The sequence below is a fragment of the Ambystoma mexicanum genome, chromosome 10 (genome assembly GCF_040938575.1).
Source record: "Ambystoma mexicanum isolate Mex_15411 chromosome 10, UKY_AmexF1_1, whole genome shotgun sequence".
NCBI lineage: Eukaryota > Metazoa > Chordata > Amphibia > Caudata > Ambystomatidae > Ambystoma > Ambystoma mexicanum.
The window spans coordinates 1,561,135,011-1,561,157,262 of record NC_090932.1 but is presented as its reverse complement, the minus strand read 5'-3'; the positions used below and the strand labels follow the sequence as shown (position 1 = coordinate 1,561,157,262).

The following is a 22,252-nucleotide window of genomic DNA, read 5'->3' as shown; positions in this document are numbered from 1 at the left end:
TATATATATATATTGTTTAAATTATCAAATAAACCTTTTAACTTGCAAAACAGAACTACTTCTTGGCTCAGTGGGGTCAGGAGGATTCCAAGAGAGGGGTGTTATATAGGGGTAGTCATCCAGAACGCATGAACTGGACATAAAGATATATCAATAAGGGTTTTCATTCAGTATTCTAGACTAGGCGTTGACTTGGCTGTAGTGCTGAATTGAATCCTCTTACATGACTGGTGGCATGTGCCACACTTAGGTGGAATTGTGATTATTGGCATAGGCCACACTCAGATGGAGTTGTCAATGTTAGCATGTGCCACACCCGGAGGTAATCGTGAACATTAGCTGGTGTCGTATCTAGATGTAATCATAAACAATAACTGGCGTCGCATCTGCAGCATGTGCCACACTTGGATAGAATTGTGATTGTTAGAATTTGCCCAATTAACCAATCCAGTAACAATTTCACCCCCTCTGCATATACCGCTCAAACTCTAATCAAACAACCACAAACCTATAACACAACAATCCGCACAAACTTCACTACACTGCAACAACAAAACAAACCACACAGACTCGCACAACAGCACACAACTACCACTGACCAGAAAACACCCCAAGCCCAGCCAACGTAATTCCGGGTTGAGGCCGCCAACAGCACATCACTGTTCTCTTGCATTTTTCCAGCTTATTCCCACCACCCTCCGCCCCCTCCCTTTTTCAGAACCGCCAGAGCACCAGGGGACCACTCCGGTGGTGATAGTGCACGGTACAAATATCCTTTAACATCAACTTCAATAAATGTCAAGGCTCAGAGAGGGGCCCAAACCACTTCTACTCTGTATGTCTTTTGGAAAAACCAACAGGCGTTCTAAATCATTTAAATTGCTGGATTATTCCTAGCCAAAAGAACTGGCTGACCCAATGGTCTGTCATCAGGTAGGAGCAGGCACGCTCTAGCACTTCTGTCTGGTGGGGACCAAGCACCGATAACCAGTGATTCTCTACCCCTTCAGATTGTGTTTGATTCTATACAGCATTCTCCTCCTTTTGACAAAAAAGGGCCCTTTCTTTCCAACACCTTCCTCCAAAGTGATCAATTGATTGAAGGCATTTCGCAAGGAGGAAATTTGTGCTGCTGCAGTCCGAGCAAATGGATAGGTCTCCATCGAGTGGAAAGGCATTGGTATGTAGGAGGAGCCTATGCCTTTCATGCCCCTTTGTGGGCTTGAGACAGTCCATTTTTCGCTTCCACTTCCAGTAGAAAGATAACATTGCATATACGTCAACTGGCTGGATCTCTACTTGGACCAGAAAAGGAGGTATTGATTTATAAGAAGGATCATAACCACAACTTCTAGTCTTTGTGTTTCACTCCAGCATCTACATCAATGCCATCATTTGTTGCAAGTCCTGTTTTGGGAGCAATGCACCCATAAGTCCCTCCCAAGAGCTAGATCGTTCCATCTGTGGAGACTAATGTTCTATCCGTTCAGGGCACCTCAATGCCCACACCACTGTATAAATCATATCTGGTGGCCCCTGGTGTGGCTCTATATGAAAGCTTACCTTATCCAGAAACCCTCACTACCTCCAGGGATGGAGATGGTGGGCCTATTGGGGGGGCCATGTGTTGGTTCCTGTTGATCCCACTTCTGACACCAATACCACAACTGAGCAATGAACACCACATAAAAGTTCACAATGAAGTTTAATGGAATCACCATCAGAAGGACAAGGTCGTAGTACTTCATATTCTGAGTTGTCCAAACCTTTCCTTGGCCCTGTTCTTCAATTATTCCCTCCTGGTACAAGCCCACCTCCTAAGTGAAAATCAGTCTCTCAAAGTCTTTGTGATCATTATATTGTCACACATTTCTTTCTTTGCCTCTACTAGGCCTTTGTGGGTTGCTGCTGACTTTGTCAAGAACTGGTTCTCTCCTACCAGGTACCCCCACACAGTGGCCCAGCAACGTCGGGCCAGAAGGAATGAATGTCTCAACCGTGGAAAAACTAGTTTCTACCCCTGGTTCATCTTAGCCTGCCACGTTGTCTTCTCCATCAGCACAGCAACCTTTTTAATGCCCTGGTTCTTTTGGGTGGCTTAATGAACATTCCATCTCCCACCTCCTCCGATCCCTTCTTTCTTCCCTCCTTACCACAGTCTCCATTTTCTGTCCTCTCCTCCACCTCCTCACAGGGACCTCATTTCACCAAAATACCAGGGCTAGCGGAAGTGACATCACATGACCCTTGATCTCTGATAACATCGCAGGAAGTGATGTAATTTGAGCCCAGCCCGCAAGTGAAATCACTGGAAGTGATGGCACACGACCTTCAGATGTGTCTAACACCTGTGTTACCAGGTGCTCTCCTTTCAGCCAAATATAAGAACCAAGGACAAATAAGGACCAAAGAATGTAATTTGTCCACGATCACACATTTGCAGTACTTGTAACAGGGTAACCGAAAACCTCTAACGCAGACTACAGCTATTGTATGAAACATCTATAGATCCATGGACACAGAAGTACTCGTTATCTGTGGCATTGATGTGTTAAAGAAGCCAAAAAAACACTGATCTGGGGGAGACATGCACTGTCTGTTTACCCTGGGGAAAATGCATGAAGAAGTTCTGAAAATTATATCATTGACCAGGATTTAGTAACAAAAAAGTTCCCTGGTTATAAATGCATCTATGAGTCAGCTACCACTATGATAGAAGAAACCTATTGTGCTGTTGAAAGATGAGGCCATCTGTCTCTGTGTGCATTTATCTGCAAGTTGTGACAAGCAACCATAGAACACCTTAATATCCTAGGCTTTGATACATGATTCTTCTTCAATCTTTTCTAACGGGTGAGGTGGGGGGATGGGGGTCTGCACGTCCCTCAATAGTTGGGCTCAATGCAGCTATGATCCTCAGAGCTCTATGTGTGAGGTGCATTATTCAATGACACCGCAGGACTGGCCCGTGAATGAAGCTTCCAGAAAGCCCTTTCCAAGAAGGAGCTTGAGTGGGGAGGGGCAGGGTGGGGTGGGTCACTCCCCGGCTCGCTCATTTCTGAAACTCTGTGTCCAGCGCTTATTTGATTAAACAGTGCTGTACCAGAGCAGGATCCCGGTCGAGTTTGCAGTCCTCTAAACTATTCACACCACACTTGAATGCATTCAAGTTGAGCAGAGCCCAATCAGTGGTATAGCACAAACTAAGGGCCTCCCCCCCGTGCGCCATGCTGAAGGGCCCTCCCCCCAAGCTCCTTAACAAAGCACAGGTCATACCACACCCCGGGCCTGCCCGGAGCACCACGTGTGCGCAATGTCCATAATTATTATGCCGCTGCAGGGGCATGCAATACTCCAAGTGAAATAAATATGTTTTTTAATCAAAGCTTAAATGTTTCACCTAGAGTAGAAAGAAGGGAGTGGTGCCTGGTCCCCAAATACACCAGCCACTGGTGGTGGTTAATGAGTTGTTTTATTGGAGGATGTAAATATTTGGCACAAATATGCGATTGCGACCAAGCATAGCGAGGGGGCTTGAACTAACAAAAACAGGTTATAGGAAGGTGGTTGAGGGGACATTGGGGGCTTCTTCCCCCCTCCCATCAGAAAATGTTTTGAATAATGGGTTAAAATAGTGAATTACACAGCACACTTTCTGTGAAAACTTGGGTAAAAGGCCAGACAGTTTGCTTTCGGTTTTGTAGGGTAACTCATGAAAACATGTACAATAGATGCAAGTCACCAAAAGTGCACAAGTGCATTTCCCAATGCATTGTCATGCCGGTCCCTTCAATATATGCCAGTATCAAAAACATTTTCATGCTGGCTGTGCCCATACATTTCCATGCTGGCTCCACCAACATATGCTAGTATTCCCATATAAGAATATACTCATTTTCGCTTTGAGATGTTTTTATAGTATCATTACTGGCACCAGGCACAAAGCTGGCTCTGCCAATACAGGCCAGTACTCCTATGTAACAAAATACTCATGTTGGTTTGGCCATTAAAAGGGACGTGTCACAATAAGAAAACATGTCCAAACTGGTTCCAAGGTAAGCCTGTCTAGACCCATAAGAACACTTATCATCCTTGCTTCATCATTGATGTTCAGTTAATAAAAAGTCGTGCTACAGTAAGAAGAACATGTTACTCTCTTACCTGGTAACGTTCTTTTGATGGGATGGTCCGACGACGTATTACATATCTATGACAGTAATCACCACAGCTGTGCTGCTTTGGAAAATCTTTCTGCGTCCTGCGTCGATGATGTCGATACGCGGTCTTCGAGGACCTCCTCCGACAGCCGACATCACTGGATGTTATAAGTAGGACGCATGACGCCCGTAGCCTCAGTTGTAGTTTTTTCCCCAGAACGTGCGGCACCAAACTACTGCCAGTATGACCACAGAAAGCCTTGCGGAAACGTAAGCTGCAATCGCATAAGAAATTCTGTAGCGGGGAAGGCAGGGAGGGAGTGATATGGAATACGTCGTCCGACCATCCCATCGAAAGAACGTTACCAGGTAAGAGAGTAACTTGTTCTCCGAGGGGATTGGGTCCTCCGACGTATTCCATATCTATGACAGACTCCCAAAGCAGTACCAACATAAGGAGGTGGGAAAAGAATTTGGAACATAGAAATTTAGAATGCCCAATCAAATTGCAGAGTAAAGGACCACCTTGCCAAAGGCCAGATCCTGGCCACTGATAGAATAGAGGGAGTAGTGACGTACAAAAGTATGGACCGAAGCCCAGATGGCTGCATCACAGATGTTACAAATAGGCCATACCCCTGGTAGAATGGGCCCGCAAGCCTGCCGGAGGGTCCTTACCCGCCAAGCGGTAACATTCAGAAATTGCCAAGATAATCCATCGAGACAAAGTCTGCTTAGTAACAGCTTGTCCCAAACGCCTTCCAGCGTAACCAATAAAGAGTTGATCGTTCACTCTGACCCGGGACATGCGTGAAATATAAAACCTTAAAGCTCTCCTAGGATCCAGCCTATGGAGCCTCTCCTCGTCCTTACCAGGATGCGGAGGAGGATAAAATGCGGGAAGAATAACCTTCTGGCCTAAATGAAATTCCGACACCACCTTCGGAAGAAACGAAAGACGAACTCTAAGGACAACCCTGTCCTTATGAAACACAGTGAAGGGTGGCTTAACTGAAAGTGCCTGTAACTCACTCACTCTACAAGCGGAAGTGACCGCAACTAAAAATACAGTTTTAAGAGTTAACCGTCTCAAAGGGCAAGAATGTAAAGGCTCAAACGGAGCACCCATTAGAAACTTGAACACAAGGTTCAAATCCCAACCAGGCACCTGGAAAGGTGACGGAGGGAACACATTAGTGAGCCCTTTTAGAAACTAAGAAATTAAAGGAATTTTAAAATAAGAACATTCCTCAGACGAGCGCTTAAGTATGGACAGCGCTGCCAGGTAACCTTTAACGGTACCCACTTGCAAGCCCCTGTGGACTAAAGAAAGCAAAAAAGACAGAACCACAGGAATGTCACACGAAAAAGGATCCACATTCTTAACCCTGCACCAGTCGCAGAACTTTCTCCAGTGGCAACAGTACAGGGACCTTGTCGCCGGCTGTCTGGCCGAAAGCAACACCTCCATCACGTCTTCAGGGAGGTCCCAATCCTTATACCTCAACCTTTCAGAAGCCAAGCGTGAAGGTTGAGGGATCTGACCTCTGGATGGAGAACCTGACCCCCCTCCCGTGAGAGCAGATCGTCTCGGTAGTGAAGACGACATGGAGGGCAGATGGACAAGTCGAGAGGTCCGGGTACCACGTCCTCCTCGCCCATGCCGGAGCAATGAGGATCATCCGGGAACCGAGCCTCCGTAACCTCTGCATCACTTGCGGGATGACAGGGACTGGAGGAATCGCATACAGCAGTGGGAATGACCACTCCACTATGAATGCGTCTCCTAAGGCTCCTCTTGGAGGAAATTCCCACGAGCAGAACCTTTCGCACTTCCGGTTGACACTGGAGGCGAAGAGATCCACTTGAGGGGTCCCCCAAAGGGCAAAGATCTCCAGGAGAATCACCTGAGCCAACTCCCACTCGTGAGAGATCGTGCTCTGCCTGCTCAGAGCGTCCGACGTCTCGTTGTCATCTCCGGCCAGATGAACTGCCAAGATCAAAGTTTCCTGCTGCATTGCCCAGAACCAGAGCTGCATCGCCTCCCTGCACAGAGGAAGTGACCCTGCCCCCGAACTTTTTGTTGAGGTAGTGCATGGCCACTGTGTTGTCCGTCAGAATCAGGACATTCTTTCCTCGCACAGTCGGCAGAAAAGCCTTCAGGGCAAGCCTGACGGACCTCAGCTCCAACAGATTGATATGGAGTCTGGACTCCGACGGAGACCAACGACCGCTGACTGTCATTTTGTTGACATGAGCTCCCCATCCCGTGAGGGATGCGTCCATCACAATCATCACCTCCGGCCAGGGTAGCCTAAATGGAGCCCCCTTCATCAGATTGCCTTCGACTGCCCACCACAGAAGGTCCCAGGCGACGGAGGGCGGCACCTGAATGGGGTCCGACATCCTGCCGGAGGACTGTGACCACTGGAGTTTGAGAGCCCATTGCAAAGATCTCATCCGCAACCTGACCTCTGGCACCAGAAGAATGCAGGATGCCATGAGGCCGAGCAACCTCAAGAACTCGAACGCTGGGAGACTCTGGGCATGTTGAAACTTGTGCAACATCTGCTGAATGTGATGAGCCCTCACCTGGGGAGGAAAACACTGCCCCAGGGACGTGTCGAACACTGCTCCGATGTACTGGAGCCGCTGTGTTGGCGTCAAGTGGGACTTCTTTAAGTTGAGGGAGAAGCCCAGCTTGTGGAGGGAGTGGCAGGTGACGGACAGATGATCCAGGACTTGCTCGGGAGAGCGCACCCTGATCAACCAATCGTCCAGGTAGGGGTAGACGTGAATCCCCCCTTTCCTGAGATGCGCTGCCACAACTACCATGAGCTGGGTGAAGACCCTCGGGCAGAGGTCAATCCGAACGGCAGGACCCAAAACTAAAAGTGCGAGTCGCCAACCGCGAACCTCAGGTACTTCTTGTGCTTTGGATGGATCGGCACATGAAAATAAACGTCCTTGAGGTCGAGAGGCACCAACCAGTCCTGAAGTTGAAGGGCCTGGAGGACTTGAGAAAGAGTAACCATCTTCAACTTGTCCTTCCTGAGGAGTTTGTTCAAACCGCGCAAGTCCATGATGGGTCTCAATCCCCCGTCTTTCCTTGAAATCAAAAAATAAGGGGAATACCATCCCTTGTTCCTCTCCACTACAGGCATCAGTTCTATGGCGCCTTTCTACAGCAGGGCTTGAATTTCCTACGCAAGGAGCGGATCCGGACTCTTCAAAGAGAGATTTCCTGGTAGATTGTCGTGAGGCCTCTGCCGAAAGGGAAGACAGTAACCGTGGGCTATGATCTCCAGAATCCACACATCTGAAGTAATGGCACGCCACTCTACAAGATGCTGCGCCAGCCTTCCCCAAACCGGCGAACCATGGCACATGGCCTCATGACTGAGCTGAAGCGGCTGCGGCGTTGCCTGAGTGCAAAGCGGCAACTGCCCGAGCGGCCTTGGCACCTCGAGTACCTTGTTTTCCACCTCTGGCACTCGTACGGTGGCCCCTTTGACTAGCAGCTCCTCTCGCTTTACTAAAGGATGAGTAATAACCAAAGGAACCTCCCCTCCATTGCTGTCCCCTAGGACGAAAAGGCGGAGGTTGTCGAACTGCAGCGCTCTACGACTTTGCTGCAGCTTTTGAGGTCTGCAACCTCTCAAGGCTCTCGTCAGCCTTGCTGCCAAAAAGATGTACACCATCAAAGGGCATGTTGAGGAGCTGGGCTTGCACATCAGGAGCAAATCCCGACTTCCGCAACCACGCAAACTTGCGTATTACGGTGCTCGCCGCCATGGACCGGCTGACGCAATCTGCCATGTCCAGACCCGACTGAACGGCCTCACACATGGCATCCTTGCCATCTTGTATCATAGCAAAAAAAACAACCTGTTCGTCCCCTTCGGGAATACGTTCAGCCGCTAAGGAAACAGTTCCACAGAGTGTGCGTGAAACGTGACATACCCCCTGAAGAAAACACTTCTTCGGCCAACCATCAAAACGCTTGTCATCCCTATCAGGAGGGATGGTAGGATACGACGCCTGCTTTGCTGGGGCCGTAGCCGACTGCACCACCAAACTCTCCGGAGTAGGGTGCGTGGTCAAGTAGCAGGGCTCGCTACTGGCTGGGCGGTATTTTCGCGGCAAAGACTTGCCCACTGCAGGGAGACTCTCCGGAGCAGTCCAAGCCGCCGCCACCCTCCTTTGCAGAGCCATATGGAATGGCAGTACCGGGTCAGTTGTTGGACCTTGGTCGAGGATATCCCTCAGGTCATCCTGCAGAAAATCCCCTGGTGGAGCAGACCACCCCGAGTACTCAGTGACCCTCGACATAAGGCGCCGGTACGAGGACTCGGCCTGGGTGCCAGGCTCAGGCCTACAGAACTCCACCTCCGGAGAGGTGTCCAGACCACTGGCGTTGTGCAGCGACAGACGCAGATCCTCAAACTGGCTATGTCCAGAGATAATCTCGTCTGGTACCGTATCAGGAACCATCCCATCTTCAGAACCCTCATCCACCTCAGAAATATAATCCAGATGGTGGAAAGTGGACACAGAATGGGGGACAAAGACATGTTTGGCCTTGGCCAGAGCCTTTCTAGGGGGTTCCACCGTGCCACGGGGTACCTCCGACAAAACAGCCTCGAAAGGCATCAAGGGCGTCGAGTGAAACCGCATCAACGGCTTCGACATAGGCCTCGAGGGTAGAGCCCCGAGCGTGTCCTTCGACAGCCTGGTCACCGATGGAGTCAACGACTTCCTCAGAGGCAGAGCCTCGAGAGAGTCCCTCGGCCACAGGCGTCGACGTCTTCTTGGAAGACTTCACAGGTGCACATGGGCTCGAGCGCGTCGAGGACCGGAACCTGGAACGGGCATGACTAGAACGATTCCCCTTGTCCGAGCGGGACCTTTCCTGCGAATCGTGCCGACCATCTGAGCCCGAAGGCATACGAGCGGTGTCTCTAGTACGGTCACGCCCGACCCCACTCGGAGGCACGGACGAACCGGTGCCCTGCGATTCATGAATCGCCAACATTTTCTTACCGAAGGAAGCCCATTCCTCCTTAGTCGCATGCTTTGTGGGATAAGCAACCCGCCGACGGGCAGAGTCCTCGGACGAGGAAGCCGACCAATGACGGCGCTTCTGTGAGTGCCTCAAAGAGGCAGAGGAGTGGCGATGACGATGCGGAGAGTCACCCCTCGAATCGTCCGTCGAAAGCCCATGGACCTTGACTTCCGGGGCTTGGACACCTTACCAACCGACAGCTTCTTCAAGGCCTTGGACGTAAGCGACTGGCAGTCAACACAATCATCCGTGTCGTGGGCCACCCCGAGGCAGGCATCGTGCGAGTCCGTCACCGACATCTTGGACCCGCAGTCCCCACACTTTGTGAAGCCCGGACGCGGGGTGGAAGAAGAGGAAGACATCCCGATAGCTTCACAAACGAACAGGTTCGAAGAACCGAAAGAACAGAAACTCCAAAGAGTCGAGGCGCGCCGAGATCTCCGAAGCAAACACGTTCACAGAAGAAACGGCACTGAGGCTACGGGCGTCGTGCATCCTACTTAGAACATCCGGTGAGGTCGGCCGTCGGAGGAGGTCCTCGAAGACGGCGTATCGACGTCATCCACACAGGACGCAGATGCCAAAAGATTTTCCAAAGCAGCACAGCTGTGGTGATTACTGTCATAGATATGGAATACGTCGGAGGACCCAATCCCCTCGAAATATACAGGCCACTACACCAAAAAGTCAGTCTACCGAGGTAATACTACTTATCATGCTTGTTTTATCAAAGATGCCGAGTAATACATGTCATCCCACAGTAAGCAATGGCTAGCCTGGCTGTACCAAAATGCCAGTTTAGCCAGGTAATGACACACATGAACTTGACTTTGCCCGAAAATACCAGTAAAACATCCAAAAATAAAGGATGTGTCTAAAATGCTCTAGTGATCTCCAGTGTGTCTCTCTCTCTCTCTCTCTCTCTCTCTCTCTCCCTCTCTCTCTCTCTCTCTCCCCCCCATAAACCTCTCACTAGGGTTGTAACGGTATACCGGTATACCGGTACAAAAACCGTTGTCAATTTCATTTTGTGTAAATAACCGTTACCTTGTTTGTAACGGTAAACCGATTGAACTGTTGTTTTTGTTTTGCAAGTCTGCACTTCAATGAATGCATTGCAAATTGCATATAGGGCTGGGCTGGCTTTGTTGTTCACAGTGAACCTGGAGGAGGTGGAGTTTGCCCAGGCCCAGGCTTGGCTCGGCTGATGCATTGCAAATTGCATATAGGGCTGGGCTGGCTGTGTTGTTCACAGTGAACCTGGAGGAGGTGGAGTTTGCCCATGCTGGGCTGGCAACAGTGAGCCTGGAGGAGGTGGAGTTTGCCCGGGCCCGGGCCCAGGCCCAGGCTGGGCTGGGCTGGCTTCAGCAAGCCTGGGAGTGGAGGAGGTGGAGTTTGCCCAGGCTGGGCTGGCAACAGTGAGCCTGGAGGACGTGGAGTTTGCCCGGGCCCGGGCCAAGGCTGGGCTGGGCTGGCTCCAGTGAGCCTGGAGGAGGTGGAGTTTTCCTGGGCTGGAACATTCCGGAATCAATGCACGTGTCACTGTCAGAGACAGTTGAGGCTCCGTTTGTGCTCCATATAAACCCTGCTGTCACACTTCCGAAAGCTACGTGCTGTGCCGGATTTCAAAGGTTCCAAGAAGGTAAGCAGCCCCCACACCAGGTCCTCTATCCTCTTTTTCTTCCCTCCCATCTCATGGCCTTCTTTCCTGCTTCTCCCCCTTTGTTGAAATCTAGGCCCAAGTGATGAATGTGCCCTTAACACGTGTTAGTGCAAATTAAATGTGTTTTTATTCTCTGTGTTATTGTGAGCCTGAATGAATGTGCATGGTGCGCGATAATCTACCTGTTGGCAGATGAGGGTGAAATGCTACTGAGCGCATGATATGGTATGGCATTTATAACGCGCCTATAAACAAAAGTGTTTGTAACCTATTACGGAATCACTCGTTTACAAATACCCACTTAGCATTCACATTCACAATATATCCTTTATTGAAATCGAAACTGCATCCCACTCACTCCCTGTGCTTTTAAAAGCTCTCCAGTCGTTTACAAATACCCACTTAGCATTCACATTCACAATATATCCTTTATTGAAATCGAAACTGAATCCCACTCGCTGTGCTTTTAAAGCTCTCCAGATCCCGATAGCACGCGCCTCGCTCACTTCTGCCACTTCCACTCTCACAGCCAGGCGTTCGGAGGCTGAGAGTCTCCAAACTCTCCAACTCAGATCTCACACCCTCTGCAACCCACCCCCCATGGGGAAGAACTCAACGCATACATGCCATTCATGGACACGTGCGCAGGGCATTTATGTAGGTAAAAACGCACACGTTTGAATGTGTAGGTGTGGGTAAATATGGAACATGCATCGTGCTAAGGTTGTTCTGAAATGCATTTGTATACGTGCGTCACGCCCAATGCATTACAATACCTAAGTACACAGTAGGTGAGCACTGCCTGCCATACGTATTATTCATAATTATGTAGTGCCTTTACAGGTTGCACACTATAAAACCTCAAACCAATCAATCATGTGCATGCAGTTAACTTTCCACAAAGATCCTACAGGTGAAACTGGAACCACGGGCCAAACCGTCTTACTTGCCCTGGCTGCCCTCCCCAGCTCTTTCCAGCGTTCTCTCTCTGTATTTTCTTTTGTTACACAATGCTCCATTGAGTGCTGGTTTGGATCGTACTATATACGTTCCATACAGACACACATAGCTAGAAGTTTTTTCTTCTGGTGCACATGAGCATTCTGCATCTAGAATCACTGCTGAGTGTGGGAATCGGAAAGCCAGCATTGCAGACAACCGACTGCAGTGCCCACTTACTTCACCCAACTACTGCATCAAACTCTTGTTTCATACAAATGTGCTGAAATAGATCATGTTCCATTCTTGTACAGTTTATAAATAAAGGCCAATATGTCGAGAATGTAGTATGATATGAGCCTAAAAGCTAAGAGTGCTTGATTATTTCACTCCTAATAAGGGACAACTTAATTTCCTGCCCAATGAAGTGTACTACTTACAAGATGGAGAGGAGACATGAAGAGACTGTGTGAGAGTCAAATGCTTGTAGCTATTTTTTGACACGGGCATTGCGTTTTTTATGCATAAAATTTGAAGCTCTATATTTTTAAACAATTGAACCCGTTTGTGTGCATCAAGCAGGGAAATGTGCGCTGTCATGATAAGTTGTCAGGACCAGCTCTGAACAAAGCGGAGCCATTGCAAGAGCAACAAGTTGGCCCCTGGCGCCCGCACCTTGGCCTTCATGCCACATTATGCCCACACCACTACCAGGAGTTCTAGGGGCCTACTATCTGATAGTGGAGACTTCTCTCTGCTTCAAATTATGTGTTAAGGTCACTAAATGCAGTTTAAACGCATTATACGGGAAAGGAGCGTCATCACGTCATGTGTTTACTGTTGCTCCATGCAATACGGTGTAAACACGAGTGCTTCAATTGTGGCCCCTGCACACATACAAAGGTTGTACACTTTAACATTGCAAGTTACATTTGCTCTTAGGGTGAGAATTCACTGCAAATATATTGCTCTTTTCTGACTGTGATCCTAGTAGTTGGATGAAGTACCAAAAGAACAATGACCAGCTGATTTGAACTAACGCATTTGAAATGTATTTCATTGTACCTCAAGCAGATCAAAATGGGGGTTAATTAATGCACCTTCCGCCTGCTGGCGCAAGCAGCCTTCCAATTAAGTGTTTTCCGAAAAGATGAAACTATGAATGGATCAATCCGGAGTCAGATTAATATCTAATTTATAATCCCTCTAATCACAAAACGCCCATAATTAGCTTTCTGCTAATCGCACTGCCAGGCGGAAACATGTAGGTCTCTCTTATCTAATTAAACAATTATCTTTTCTTATCAGTTGCCATCGCTTCTGGACGAAATATAGTATATATTACAGTATATATATATGCCAGTCGACGTTGAATGTTGAAATGATTCGCACACAGCAGACTTTCCTTTATTTTCTTAGTCATGGATGGGGGGCACTATGTGAAAGATTGTTCGAGTAGGTTTGTGGTAGTGAGCCTGCTTCTACTGCACATCCTTGATTTAGCCCCTCGGAGCGTCCATTCGTTAATTAAAGGAGGCAACCCTCACACTACCACACACACACATTATTATGGACTGAATACGAAGGAACTGTTTTCCTTAGAAAATGTACATATTCTGCATTTTAAAAATGTAAATTGCACAAAAACGGAGAAGCTGCCAGTTGTAAATGGGAGCGCGCTATTCAACAGGTGGCCTTGCGCTTTCCGATGAAATGCCCTCGCCCGCATATAATCCAGCGATACACGAATGAGTGCACGACAGTTCTGTGCAGGGGGGTTGGTGCACAGCAAAACATGAACCAAACCTGCATGTTTGCACCAGGCGAGTCTTCTGGATACAAGGACAGAATATATACTTACCTCCTCGTATGTAACCCCCTGATCTTACTAATTGATATTTGCATACACCCTACAATTCATCTAGGAGATATTCTTGATTGCTATATCATGCACCCTGGTGTGAATAGTTGCAACTATATCATTTGAACGGACATACATACACTTGCATATGAACCGCGTTATATATACACCCATGCATCATTAATTGGTTGGTATATATTATGCAGGTGTATATTACTAAATGGTGCAAGTATGCACTTTACCTCTGTTAGATGATTAAAATATAAACTCCAATATCATGAACTGATTTACAGCTACAGTAATGTATGAATACACCAGTACTATTCAATAAAAGAATGAAATCTGATATGCGTGTGTGACTGTATAGTGATGGGCCCAGCCAGTATTTTAAAAAAGGGTCCTCCACATGTCAAGATTGCAGTGAGGGAAGGGAACATGTTTGGGAGGGGAAGGTTTTAAGGACCAGGACGCACTCATTGGGCAAGGTCTAAAATGTATTCTGCCTATTTGTTCTTTTCTAGCCTTGGTGAAAGAATTTAATTTTCCTCTTGTAGTACATCAGAGGGGAGAGTGCATTGGCTGAGAGCCTGTAGGAAAGCAGAGCGCCTTCCGCATCTCATGTTACAATTGAGGTAAGATGTGTGGGGCAGAGAGGAAGAGATGAGCTGACTACTGCTAGCGGGAGAAGGGCCTTGTGTGGGCCTATTGATTGTGTTGCCACTATATGCCGGACAAGTAGGCTACTTTTTGTTGTCGTTGCAAACGCGGTTCTAGCACTTGCAGACTCACTCCTATTCCAACCTCCAACTCATTCCCAGTACCTTCAATCAGGGGTGTACTGGCCTATAGAGAACTCTGGAGATTTTCCAGTAGGCCTCTGCACTCTGGGCCTCTTTTGTGTGATAACCTATTTTATTTCCACATTTTCTCATGGGAAAAGTGTTGGGCTTGTTGAAAATGTGTAATATGGGGCCACTTTGAAAATTATTTCCAGGGCCCCTTTTGGTCCAGTCCACCCCTGCCTTCAATTTGCCCCCCTCGTTCCACAACCACACTCTGTGATTGGGCCTGTTGCCCTGTGTTAACATCTGCGAGGGTCCAAGACCCTTGCAGGCTTACCAACCGGTATGATTTAACATTGTGGCTAGAAGGTAAGTTTGGTGCAGCACTACTATGCCACTACCCATCCAAATGAGTCTGTCCTACAAAAGATCTTTGCGAGCGAGTTACCTCACGGGTCATATGTTAATAATTAAAAACCTAACCTCGTATGATCGTATACATGCACCAAATAGTGGAGGTTTGTTGCAAAGAATCTGCATATCTGTTTGTTATTACACAACTTATTTTATTACATCTCTTCAAATCACTGAAAGTATAGTGGGCTTAAATAGATTTTTCAGGTCGACATTATTTTGCATTCTGGGAGTCGATTTATAGCTGTGTTTGCAGACTTTGCTTGATCCCTACGGCTGTCAGTTTCCTCCTGTATTATCACCTCAGTCATTGGCTTAACAATCATCTGTTCCACCCACTTCTTAGCTATGGCATTTCGCAGGCCATGGGTAATTGGGCATGTAGTGTTTCACATCCATGCTGGGTGGCCATCTCTTTTGACTCTTGATTCAAGACACAAGATGGATATCCAGCAGGGATCTGAAACACTAAATGCACATTTGCCTATCCCAATTCCCAATCCTTCTTTGTCACTAGACTCACTACGGCATTCAGAGGCACGCACCTGTTGGAGTAGAGTAGACATTATAATGGAACAAAAAAAGGATCTCCACTTTTCTTTTTTACATTATAATGGAGACAAAAGAAATACAGCTGGTGGGTGGGGCTCGTTATATTATAGCCAGTAGCCACAGATTATTTAAGAGCCTTCAATCGGCGGCCCGGGCCCACCCACCTGTATGTATTTCTTTGTCTCACCCTTATGTATTCCATTTCCTGTCTGTGACGTGTAAAGTAAAATGTCACATCATCAGACATCACATGAGGTGTGTGTCAGTCTAAAAGCACTTGTACGGTTCTACTTAAAAGGAGAGGGGATTGACCTCACAGTTAGACTAATAACTTGAATCTATCAGAGTTAGTGACTTGTTGATGTTGAATAGTACTGTAACTGTACGATCACTGCCACAGACTGAATCAAAAGTCAATAAGGCTATTTTATTTCCAATTTCAGGGTCAAATAGTGAGGCAGATTTATACAAGAGCAACTGTTAGGCGAAGTAGTGAAAACAACCAAATCCAACAATGATGGAAGAGGTAGATGAACACCATGACACTACCGACACCGCCGGCCCATCATGTGAGGAAAGGCTGCTGTACCCTCCCATGAAACGTAGAACTTCAGCAGTGTGGAACTACTTTGGCTACGCTAAAATCAGAGGAGAAATAAAAGAAGATGGCTTTCCCATTTGCCGTGCCTGTGCCAAAAAAATTTCAGCTAAGGGTGGAAACACATCGAATATGTTTACGCATCTTCGAGAGCATCATCCAGCCCTTTTTCTAGAAACCCAGCCGTCCATCAAAAGGAAACGACTTGCTCATCCTCCCACTTTCACTACTACAGCAGACTCCACAGAAGCATCATCCAGTACAAAGGTATTTTTAGTTTTAATCTTAACGTTCATCACCAAATAAAATCATCATGATTAGGAGCGTAACATGTGCATTGCGCACTAGTGCAGTGCACTGCATCACACAGGCCCAGCTTGAACTGGTGAGGTGCTGCTGCCTTGGCGCTGGTGTGTGGGGCTGTCCACATGTAGATGAATTTAACTTACCTACCTTAGTTTACTTTTGAGTTCATTTTTTTGCATTTGCAGTGGTGCCGCCAATCCCCAGAAAACCTCACTCAATATACAATGGAAAAAATGTTTGAGAAGCAAAAGAAATATGACCGTACCTCTAAATCTGCACAACAAATGAATGCTGCTGTTGCTTTCTTCATTGCAAAAGATATGGTTCCCTATTACATAGTAGAAAGACCAGGTTTCAAGCATTTAGTAAACCAGCTGAACCCTAAATACGAACTTCCATCGCGAACATTTTTTTCTGGAAAAGAAATCCCAAAATTGTATTCAGCTTCGAGAAATGAAGTGCAGGAAGCTGTTGGCAGAGCCAGGTGGTTTGCAGCAACTACAGATCTTTGGACAAGCAATGGTGACAAAGGGGAGCCATACATTAGCCTGACACTCCACCACATCTCATCAGAGTGGGTCATGCAGTCTCACTGCTTGGAGACACTGTATGTGCCCGAAGACCATACTGCAGAACACATAGATGAAATATTTGAAGGCATGTTACAACAATGGCAGGTAGACATTAATAGACTTACATGTATTGGCACAGATAACGCCTCAAACATGAAGAAAGCATTTCAACAGGTACTTAAAGTACCACACTTAAGCTGCTTTGGCCACAACTTAAATTTAGGCATTCAAAAGTGTTTAAAAATTCAGCGCGTTGACACAGCAGTGAAAAGTTGCAGACGGCTGGTTGAGTCATTCAGCCGCAGCTGGAAGAAAAGACGAGAGCTAACCTTAAAACAAACTGATCTCAACGTTCCTAAACATTCCCTGATTCACGATGTAGTCACAAGGTGGGGCTCAACATACGACATGATAGACCGCTTCACTGAGCAGCAGCAAGCGGTGTGTGCAGTTCTTGCGGCAGATAGAAATCTCTGGCATTTGATGCCAAAACAAAATGACATGACGAACCTTGAGGACATTTCATTAGTACTTGATCAGTCCACATGTTCACAGATTCCCTTGCTAGTGGCACACGTGTCACCGCATCAGCAATCAGACCAATATTAAATCATTTATTGAATAATGTTCTGGTTTGTGCTCCCACTGATCGTCCACTAGCGAGAGAAATGAAAGAAACTATTGCAGCAGACCTGAGCAGTAGATACGAGGCACCTGAAACACGATTGTTGCTTGACATCTGTTCATTCCTGGATCCAAGGTTCAAAGAACACTTCCTCAGTAATGTGTCTGATACAACAGAAGCAATAAAAGAAAATGCTTTACAAGAAAAACACAGCCTGGAAGAAGGTGAGGATCAGGAATCAGATTTTACCACTGCCACCATGACAAGAAATGGGACCCCCCAAGGTAGTGAAGAACAACAGAGTGAGCAGCAGCTGCAAAGCCTTGGAGTTCCATCACCAACTCCAGTAGTAGCAAGCAAAAAAACAGTTGATGTTAATCCCAGAAAAGGCCTACATGATTTACTGTAGGAAATCACAGAAAGTGTGAAACAGTCCACTTCTATGGCAGCAGACTCTGAACCAGAAGCAGCAATCATTGCTCAAGTCGAACACTACAAAGCTCTGCCAATCCTTCCGGGAAATGAGGATCCGCTCATTTGGTGGAAACAACATCAAAAGGAATTACCCATTCTGTCACACCTAGCCCAAAAATACCTGTGCATCCCAGCAACTAGTGTTCCTTCTGAACGTGTATTCAGTAGCAGTGGCTACATATTATCTCCTTTTAGGAGCAGACTATCTACAGAGCATGTAAACATGCTGGTATTTCTGCATCATAATTTGTGATTTTATTTATTTTTCTAAAACGAAAGTGGTTTGTTTGCTGGTCACTCAGACTTGCGTTCTAATACCTAGAATCTTTTCAGACTTTATGATCTTTTTGACAGTTTTACCTTGGTAGTGTAGCTAAAACATAATTCAGCAAACCAAAAGTTTTGGCATTACCCCTGGGCACCCCTTCTCTGACCATCATTGTTCAGAAGGAACAAAACATATTGAATTTGCAAATTGGGCGTTCTTCCTTTTGTGATGGCAGGTAGACCTTGAAAAACGATAGTCTGGTCTGGGTGATTGCCCAGAGCTATGCCTGCAGTTGATTGATTTTTAAAACCTTCCAGCTATCCTACTTTGAGACCCTAGTGTCATACATGTCTTGGCATCCTTCTTCTTTAATTAAACTTCTAAAAAGGTTGTATTGGTTTACAAAGTTAAATTGGACCTCCTGCTCCGTTGAGTTAAAACTAAAATAAATGTTTGTAAGAAGAACTAAGACAACTTCTTGGTGATGTTTTCTTGTTTGTGTATGGTGTCTTGTTGAAAATGTGACTTTTCCTGTCAAAATAATATTTAAGCCTATGCTTATACACACGTGCGCGCTATACTGCGACAACCGCGGTATACCGTCATTTCAAATGAAGGTTATCATACCGTCAAAAAATCAATATCGTGACATCCCTACCTCTCACGTCCACTTGCACTGCATTCTCCACACAGGAACGAACTCACCCACCCAGAACCTTCAAACACACACTATCGCATTCCGACTCATTCACCCACCACTCACTGACCCATAGCCCATACATCTGACACGCACTTCACACATGCAAAATACACATCACATTTAAAAAAAAGAAAAAGCCTTACCTGTTTTTCCAGCTTTGGTCCATCACTCCAAGCCACCCTCGGCCTCCTCCGTGCTGCTCACAAAAAGGAACCAGGAAGCTGGCAGAGCTTCCTGGTTCCTGTATATAAGCCGCGAGGAAGCCAGAGGAGAAGGCATGTGCCACATGTCACGGTCCGCTCCAACCACTACTGAGCGCTTCTTGCACTGCAAGCCCCAACTCAGGCTTCACCCTTACAGGTAAGGGCTGGGCCACCCCATCCCCCAAGACCTGGTGGTGTGTGGGCCTGTGCTACTCCAGAGCCCAGGAGCTTCAGTTTAAAATGGTTTTTAATATAACGAAGCAAGGGAACCACAGGGGTAGCGGCCGCGACCCAGGGACCCCCAAATGACGTCCATGTGGCTCTGCACTCCCTTCTCGTGTCGACATCCTCTCCACTCGCCTTTTCCCTCCTCACCACAGTACCACACTCCCATTTGCACCTCTGTCTCTGTACTAAGTCATACCTCTCCACTTGCATGTGTTTGGTGGGTGTCACCCACTGCGGAATCAGTGTACACACACAGCAAGCCCTTTATTCCTCCATAGACTTCAATGGGCTCTCATTCACCAATCTTCCATTTTCATCTACCCAGGCAACTGCAAACAGTTGAGGTATGCCTAACTCCCACATTGCCCCTTGGTTCTGCTAACTTAATACCTTTCATGGGATTTGGGCTGGCATGTGTAATTAGGCCAGGGATCTGCAACCTTTAGCTCTCCAGATCTTTTGGAATACACGTCCTACCATCCCTAGATAGCATGAAAGGATCATAGGAGTCATAGTCCAAAACATCTGGAGAGCCACAGGTTGCAGAACTCTGAATTAGGCAGTCAGCCGTGTTTGTTGTGCGAGCAGGTCCTGAGATTGAGCACTGCCTAGGTGGACTGATTCCCCAGTTAGAGGAAATTGGCTGTCAGACCATCTTACAGCTTTGCCAGCTGAGTCTCAAATACATGCATCTGCCATCTTGAAATTATTTAGCGAGCGGCTTACACCTCTGCTACGGTCTGCGAGGGAATCTACTTAAGACTTCAATGTTTCCTTGATTCTGACATGCACCGGACCCCAGGAGTGAATGGGGTCCGGGGTTCGCCCCTCTGAATCTTATGAACTTGGCTTCTCTAGTTGTAGTGTTTGGCTAGTGGCTCCACAAGCAGAAAAGTCTCCTTTCACTGCGCCCTTCCCCATTACATTGGTGTTACCCAGGCCATAAAAGGTTTAGAGAGGTGATAGGGAGCTTTGGGGCTCCACTATATACCCCCTCCGAGGCCCACGTGACAGCGCAGGTAGCAGGCACGACCTGTGTCACCAGTCTAAACCCATCCTGTAGCCTCCAGCAAAAGACCTCTGGACAAAACGCATCCGTGCCAACACGCCCCCACCTGCACCGGCTCTCTATAATGTTATGATAAAGGTTCTTATATTGTGCACTGTTGCCACATGCATGCTTTGTTGGCACTCTAGTGGGTTTGTAAAGCAAAGGCAGATGGGGTAAGGGGGAGTAAGCTAGAAGGACTGAGCGGGAGAAAGAGCAAGAGAGTTGTGATGTGCTGTTGGCAGCTTCAGTTCTGTTGACACTGTTCGCTGAGCGTAGATGAGTTTTTCGGTTGGTAGCCGCCATGTGCTGTTGGGCGAGGCTATGTGCAGTTTTCGTTGCAATGTAGTGAAGTGCGTGTGGTTTGTTGTGCTGTAGAGGTATTGCTGTGCTTGATATACAATTTGAGAGGTTTATGCAGAAGGGTGAGTTTTTAGTAGGGTTTGTTAGGGGTCGAACCTTTTCCTACTCCTTCTGTTATGACTAGCTGTGGCCCATTTCCCTTCCCCTGCCGTACATTCTGGTGTGGTGCAATTACCGCCCTACAGTGTATGCAGGAGTGTGGGTTCCCAGCAGGGTTATTCAGTGTCAGTACCCCGTGTTGAGGCCAGGCAATGCCTCTGCCCTCTATCCCTTTAGCCCACCCTGGTGAGAAGAACCCACAACCCCCACGGGTCTCTGCAGAGGTGTGTGTTCCCTGTGTCCTGCGGTTCATCCGTTCCGAGATCGCTACACCTCTCTCTCCCCATTTCCATCTTAGGTCCTTTATCAGTGCTCCAATTAAGTCGGGCTTATCTCCTGTTTCCACTTTGACCGTCTATAGGTAAGGGTAGACCATACCACCCCTCCCATTCAGACGCTTCTCTTCTTCCCTGCCCTCTACTCTGGTCTAATCCCCTAGGACCTATAAGCCAGTGCCGGCCACTCATGCTAATGCCAACGCCAAATCTCACAAGGGCTACCCATCAGTGTCAGCATGCATCATTACTCGCACAGCAGTGCCATCTTCTCCACCACCAGTGCCAGCTTCCTCACACGGCCAACGAATCAGCGCTTACTGCCCACTCCCCAGATCTCATCACCACTGTCAAATCTTCATACAGAGTATCAACTCACTATTGCCAGCTCCTTACATTGCTCATCAACCAGTGACATCATCTGACACTGCTCTCTCCTCACACAGCACTTCCCACCCATGCCATCATCTCAGATTGATCACCCATCAGCTTCACCCCCGTGCCATCGTCTCACACTGCTCACCCCTCAGTTTCGGCAACTCACACGGTCCGCCAGTGCGTGCATCTTACACTGCTTAATCGTCAGTGTCTCCCAATGTGCATCCACCAGTGCCAGCTCCTCACATGGCATACCTATCAGTGTCATCTTCTCACACTGATCACACACTAGTGGCTATAACTTTACCCATGACTACCTTCCTAGAGTGATGTCGATGGTGACCAGCTGTTCTCAGGCCGGAAGGATTGCTCAGAGACAAAACACTAATGCCGTGCAACATGGGTTCGGTCCCCGGTCCAATGCTTGGAAGCGAGAGGAGTCCTGCATTAAACACGATATTAATCACCAATAGAAAAAAAAGGGTTTCTTAAGCTACCCGAATACAGGCTTGTCCCATAAGTCACTATGTAAAGGGTCATTCGAGCCACCAGAGGTCCTCACAAGAGCCAATGGAAGAATTCCTATTATTTGTACACACTTTTGTGTATGTGAAATGTCGGTTTTAAACCAAAGCTCACTAATAACTAACATCTCTACACACTTGTACATATGCGATCTTGG

General features: G+C 47.4%; 1 protein-coding gene across 4 annotated transcripts in view; it reads left to right on the top strand.

The window, feature by feature from the left end:
• Positions 1 to 22,252, top strand: part of LOC138492584 (E3 SUMO-protein ligase ZBED1-like) — a 417,476-nt gene that overhangs the window by 274,160 nt on the left and 121,064 nt on the right. For 2 of the 4 annotated variants that reach the window (XM_069619858.1, XM_069619857.1), the window contains one exon: positions 15,877 to 18,702. The exons of 1 other annotated variant lie outside the window; for it this stretch is intronic. In XM_069619858.1, the coding sequence (XP_069475959.1) occupies positions 16,562 to 17,518 (957 nt within the window). In that variant the 5' untranslated portion in view covers positions 15,877 to 16,561 and the 3' untranslated portion in view covers positions 17,519 to 18,702. Of the gene's footprint in view, positions 1 to 14,239; positions 14,377 to 15,876; positions 18,703 to 22,252 lie in introns of those variants that run through there. One more of the 4 variants, XR_011276227.1, reaches the window with a different exon arrangement.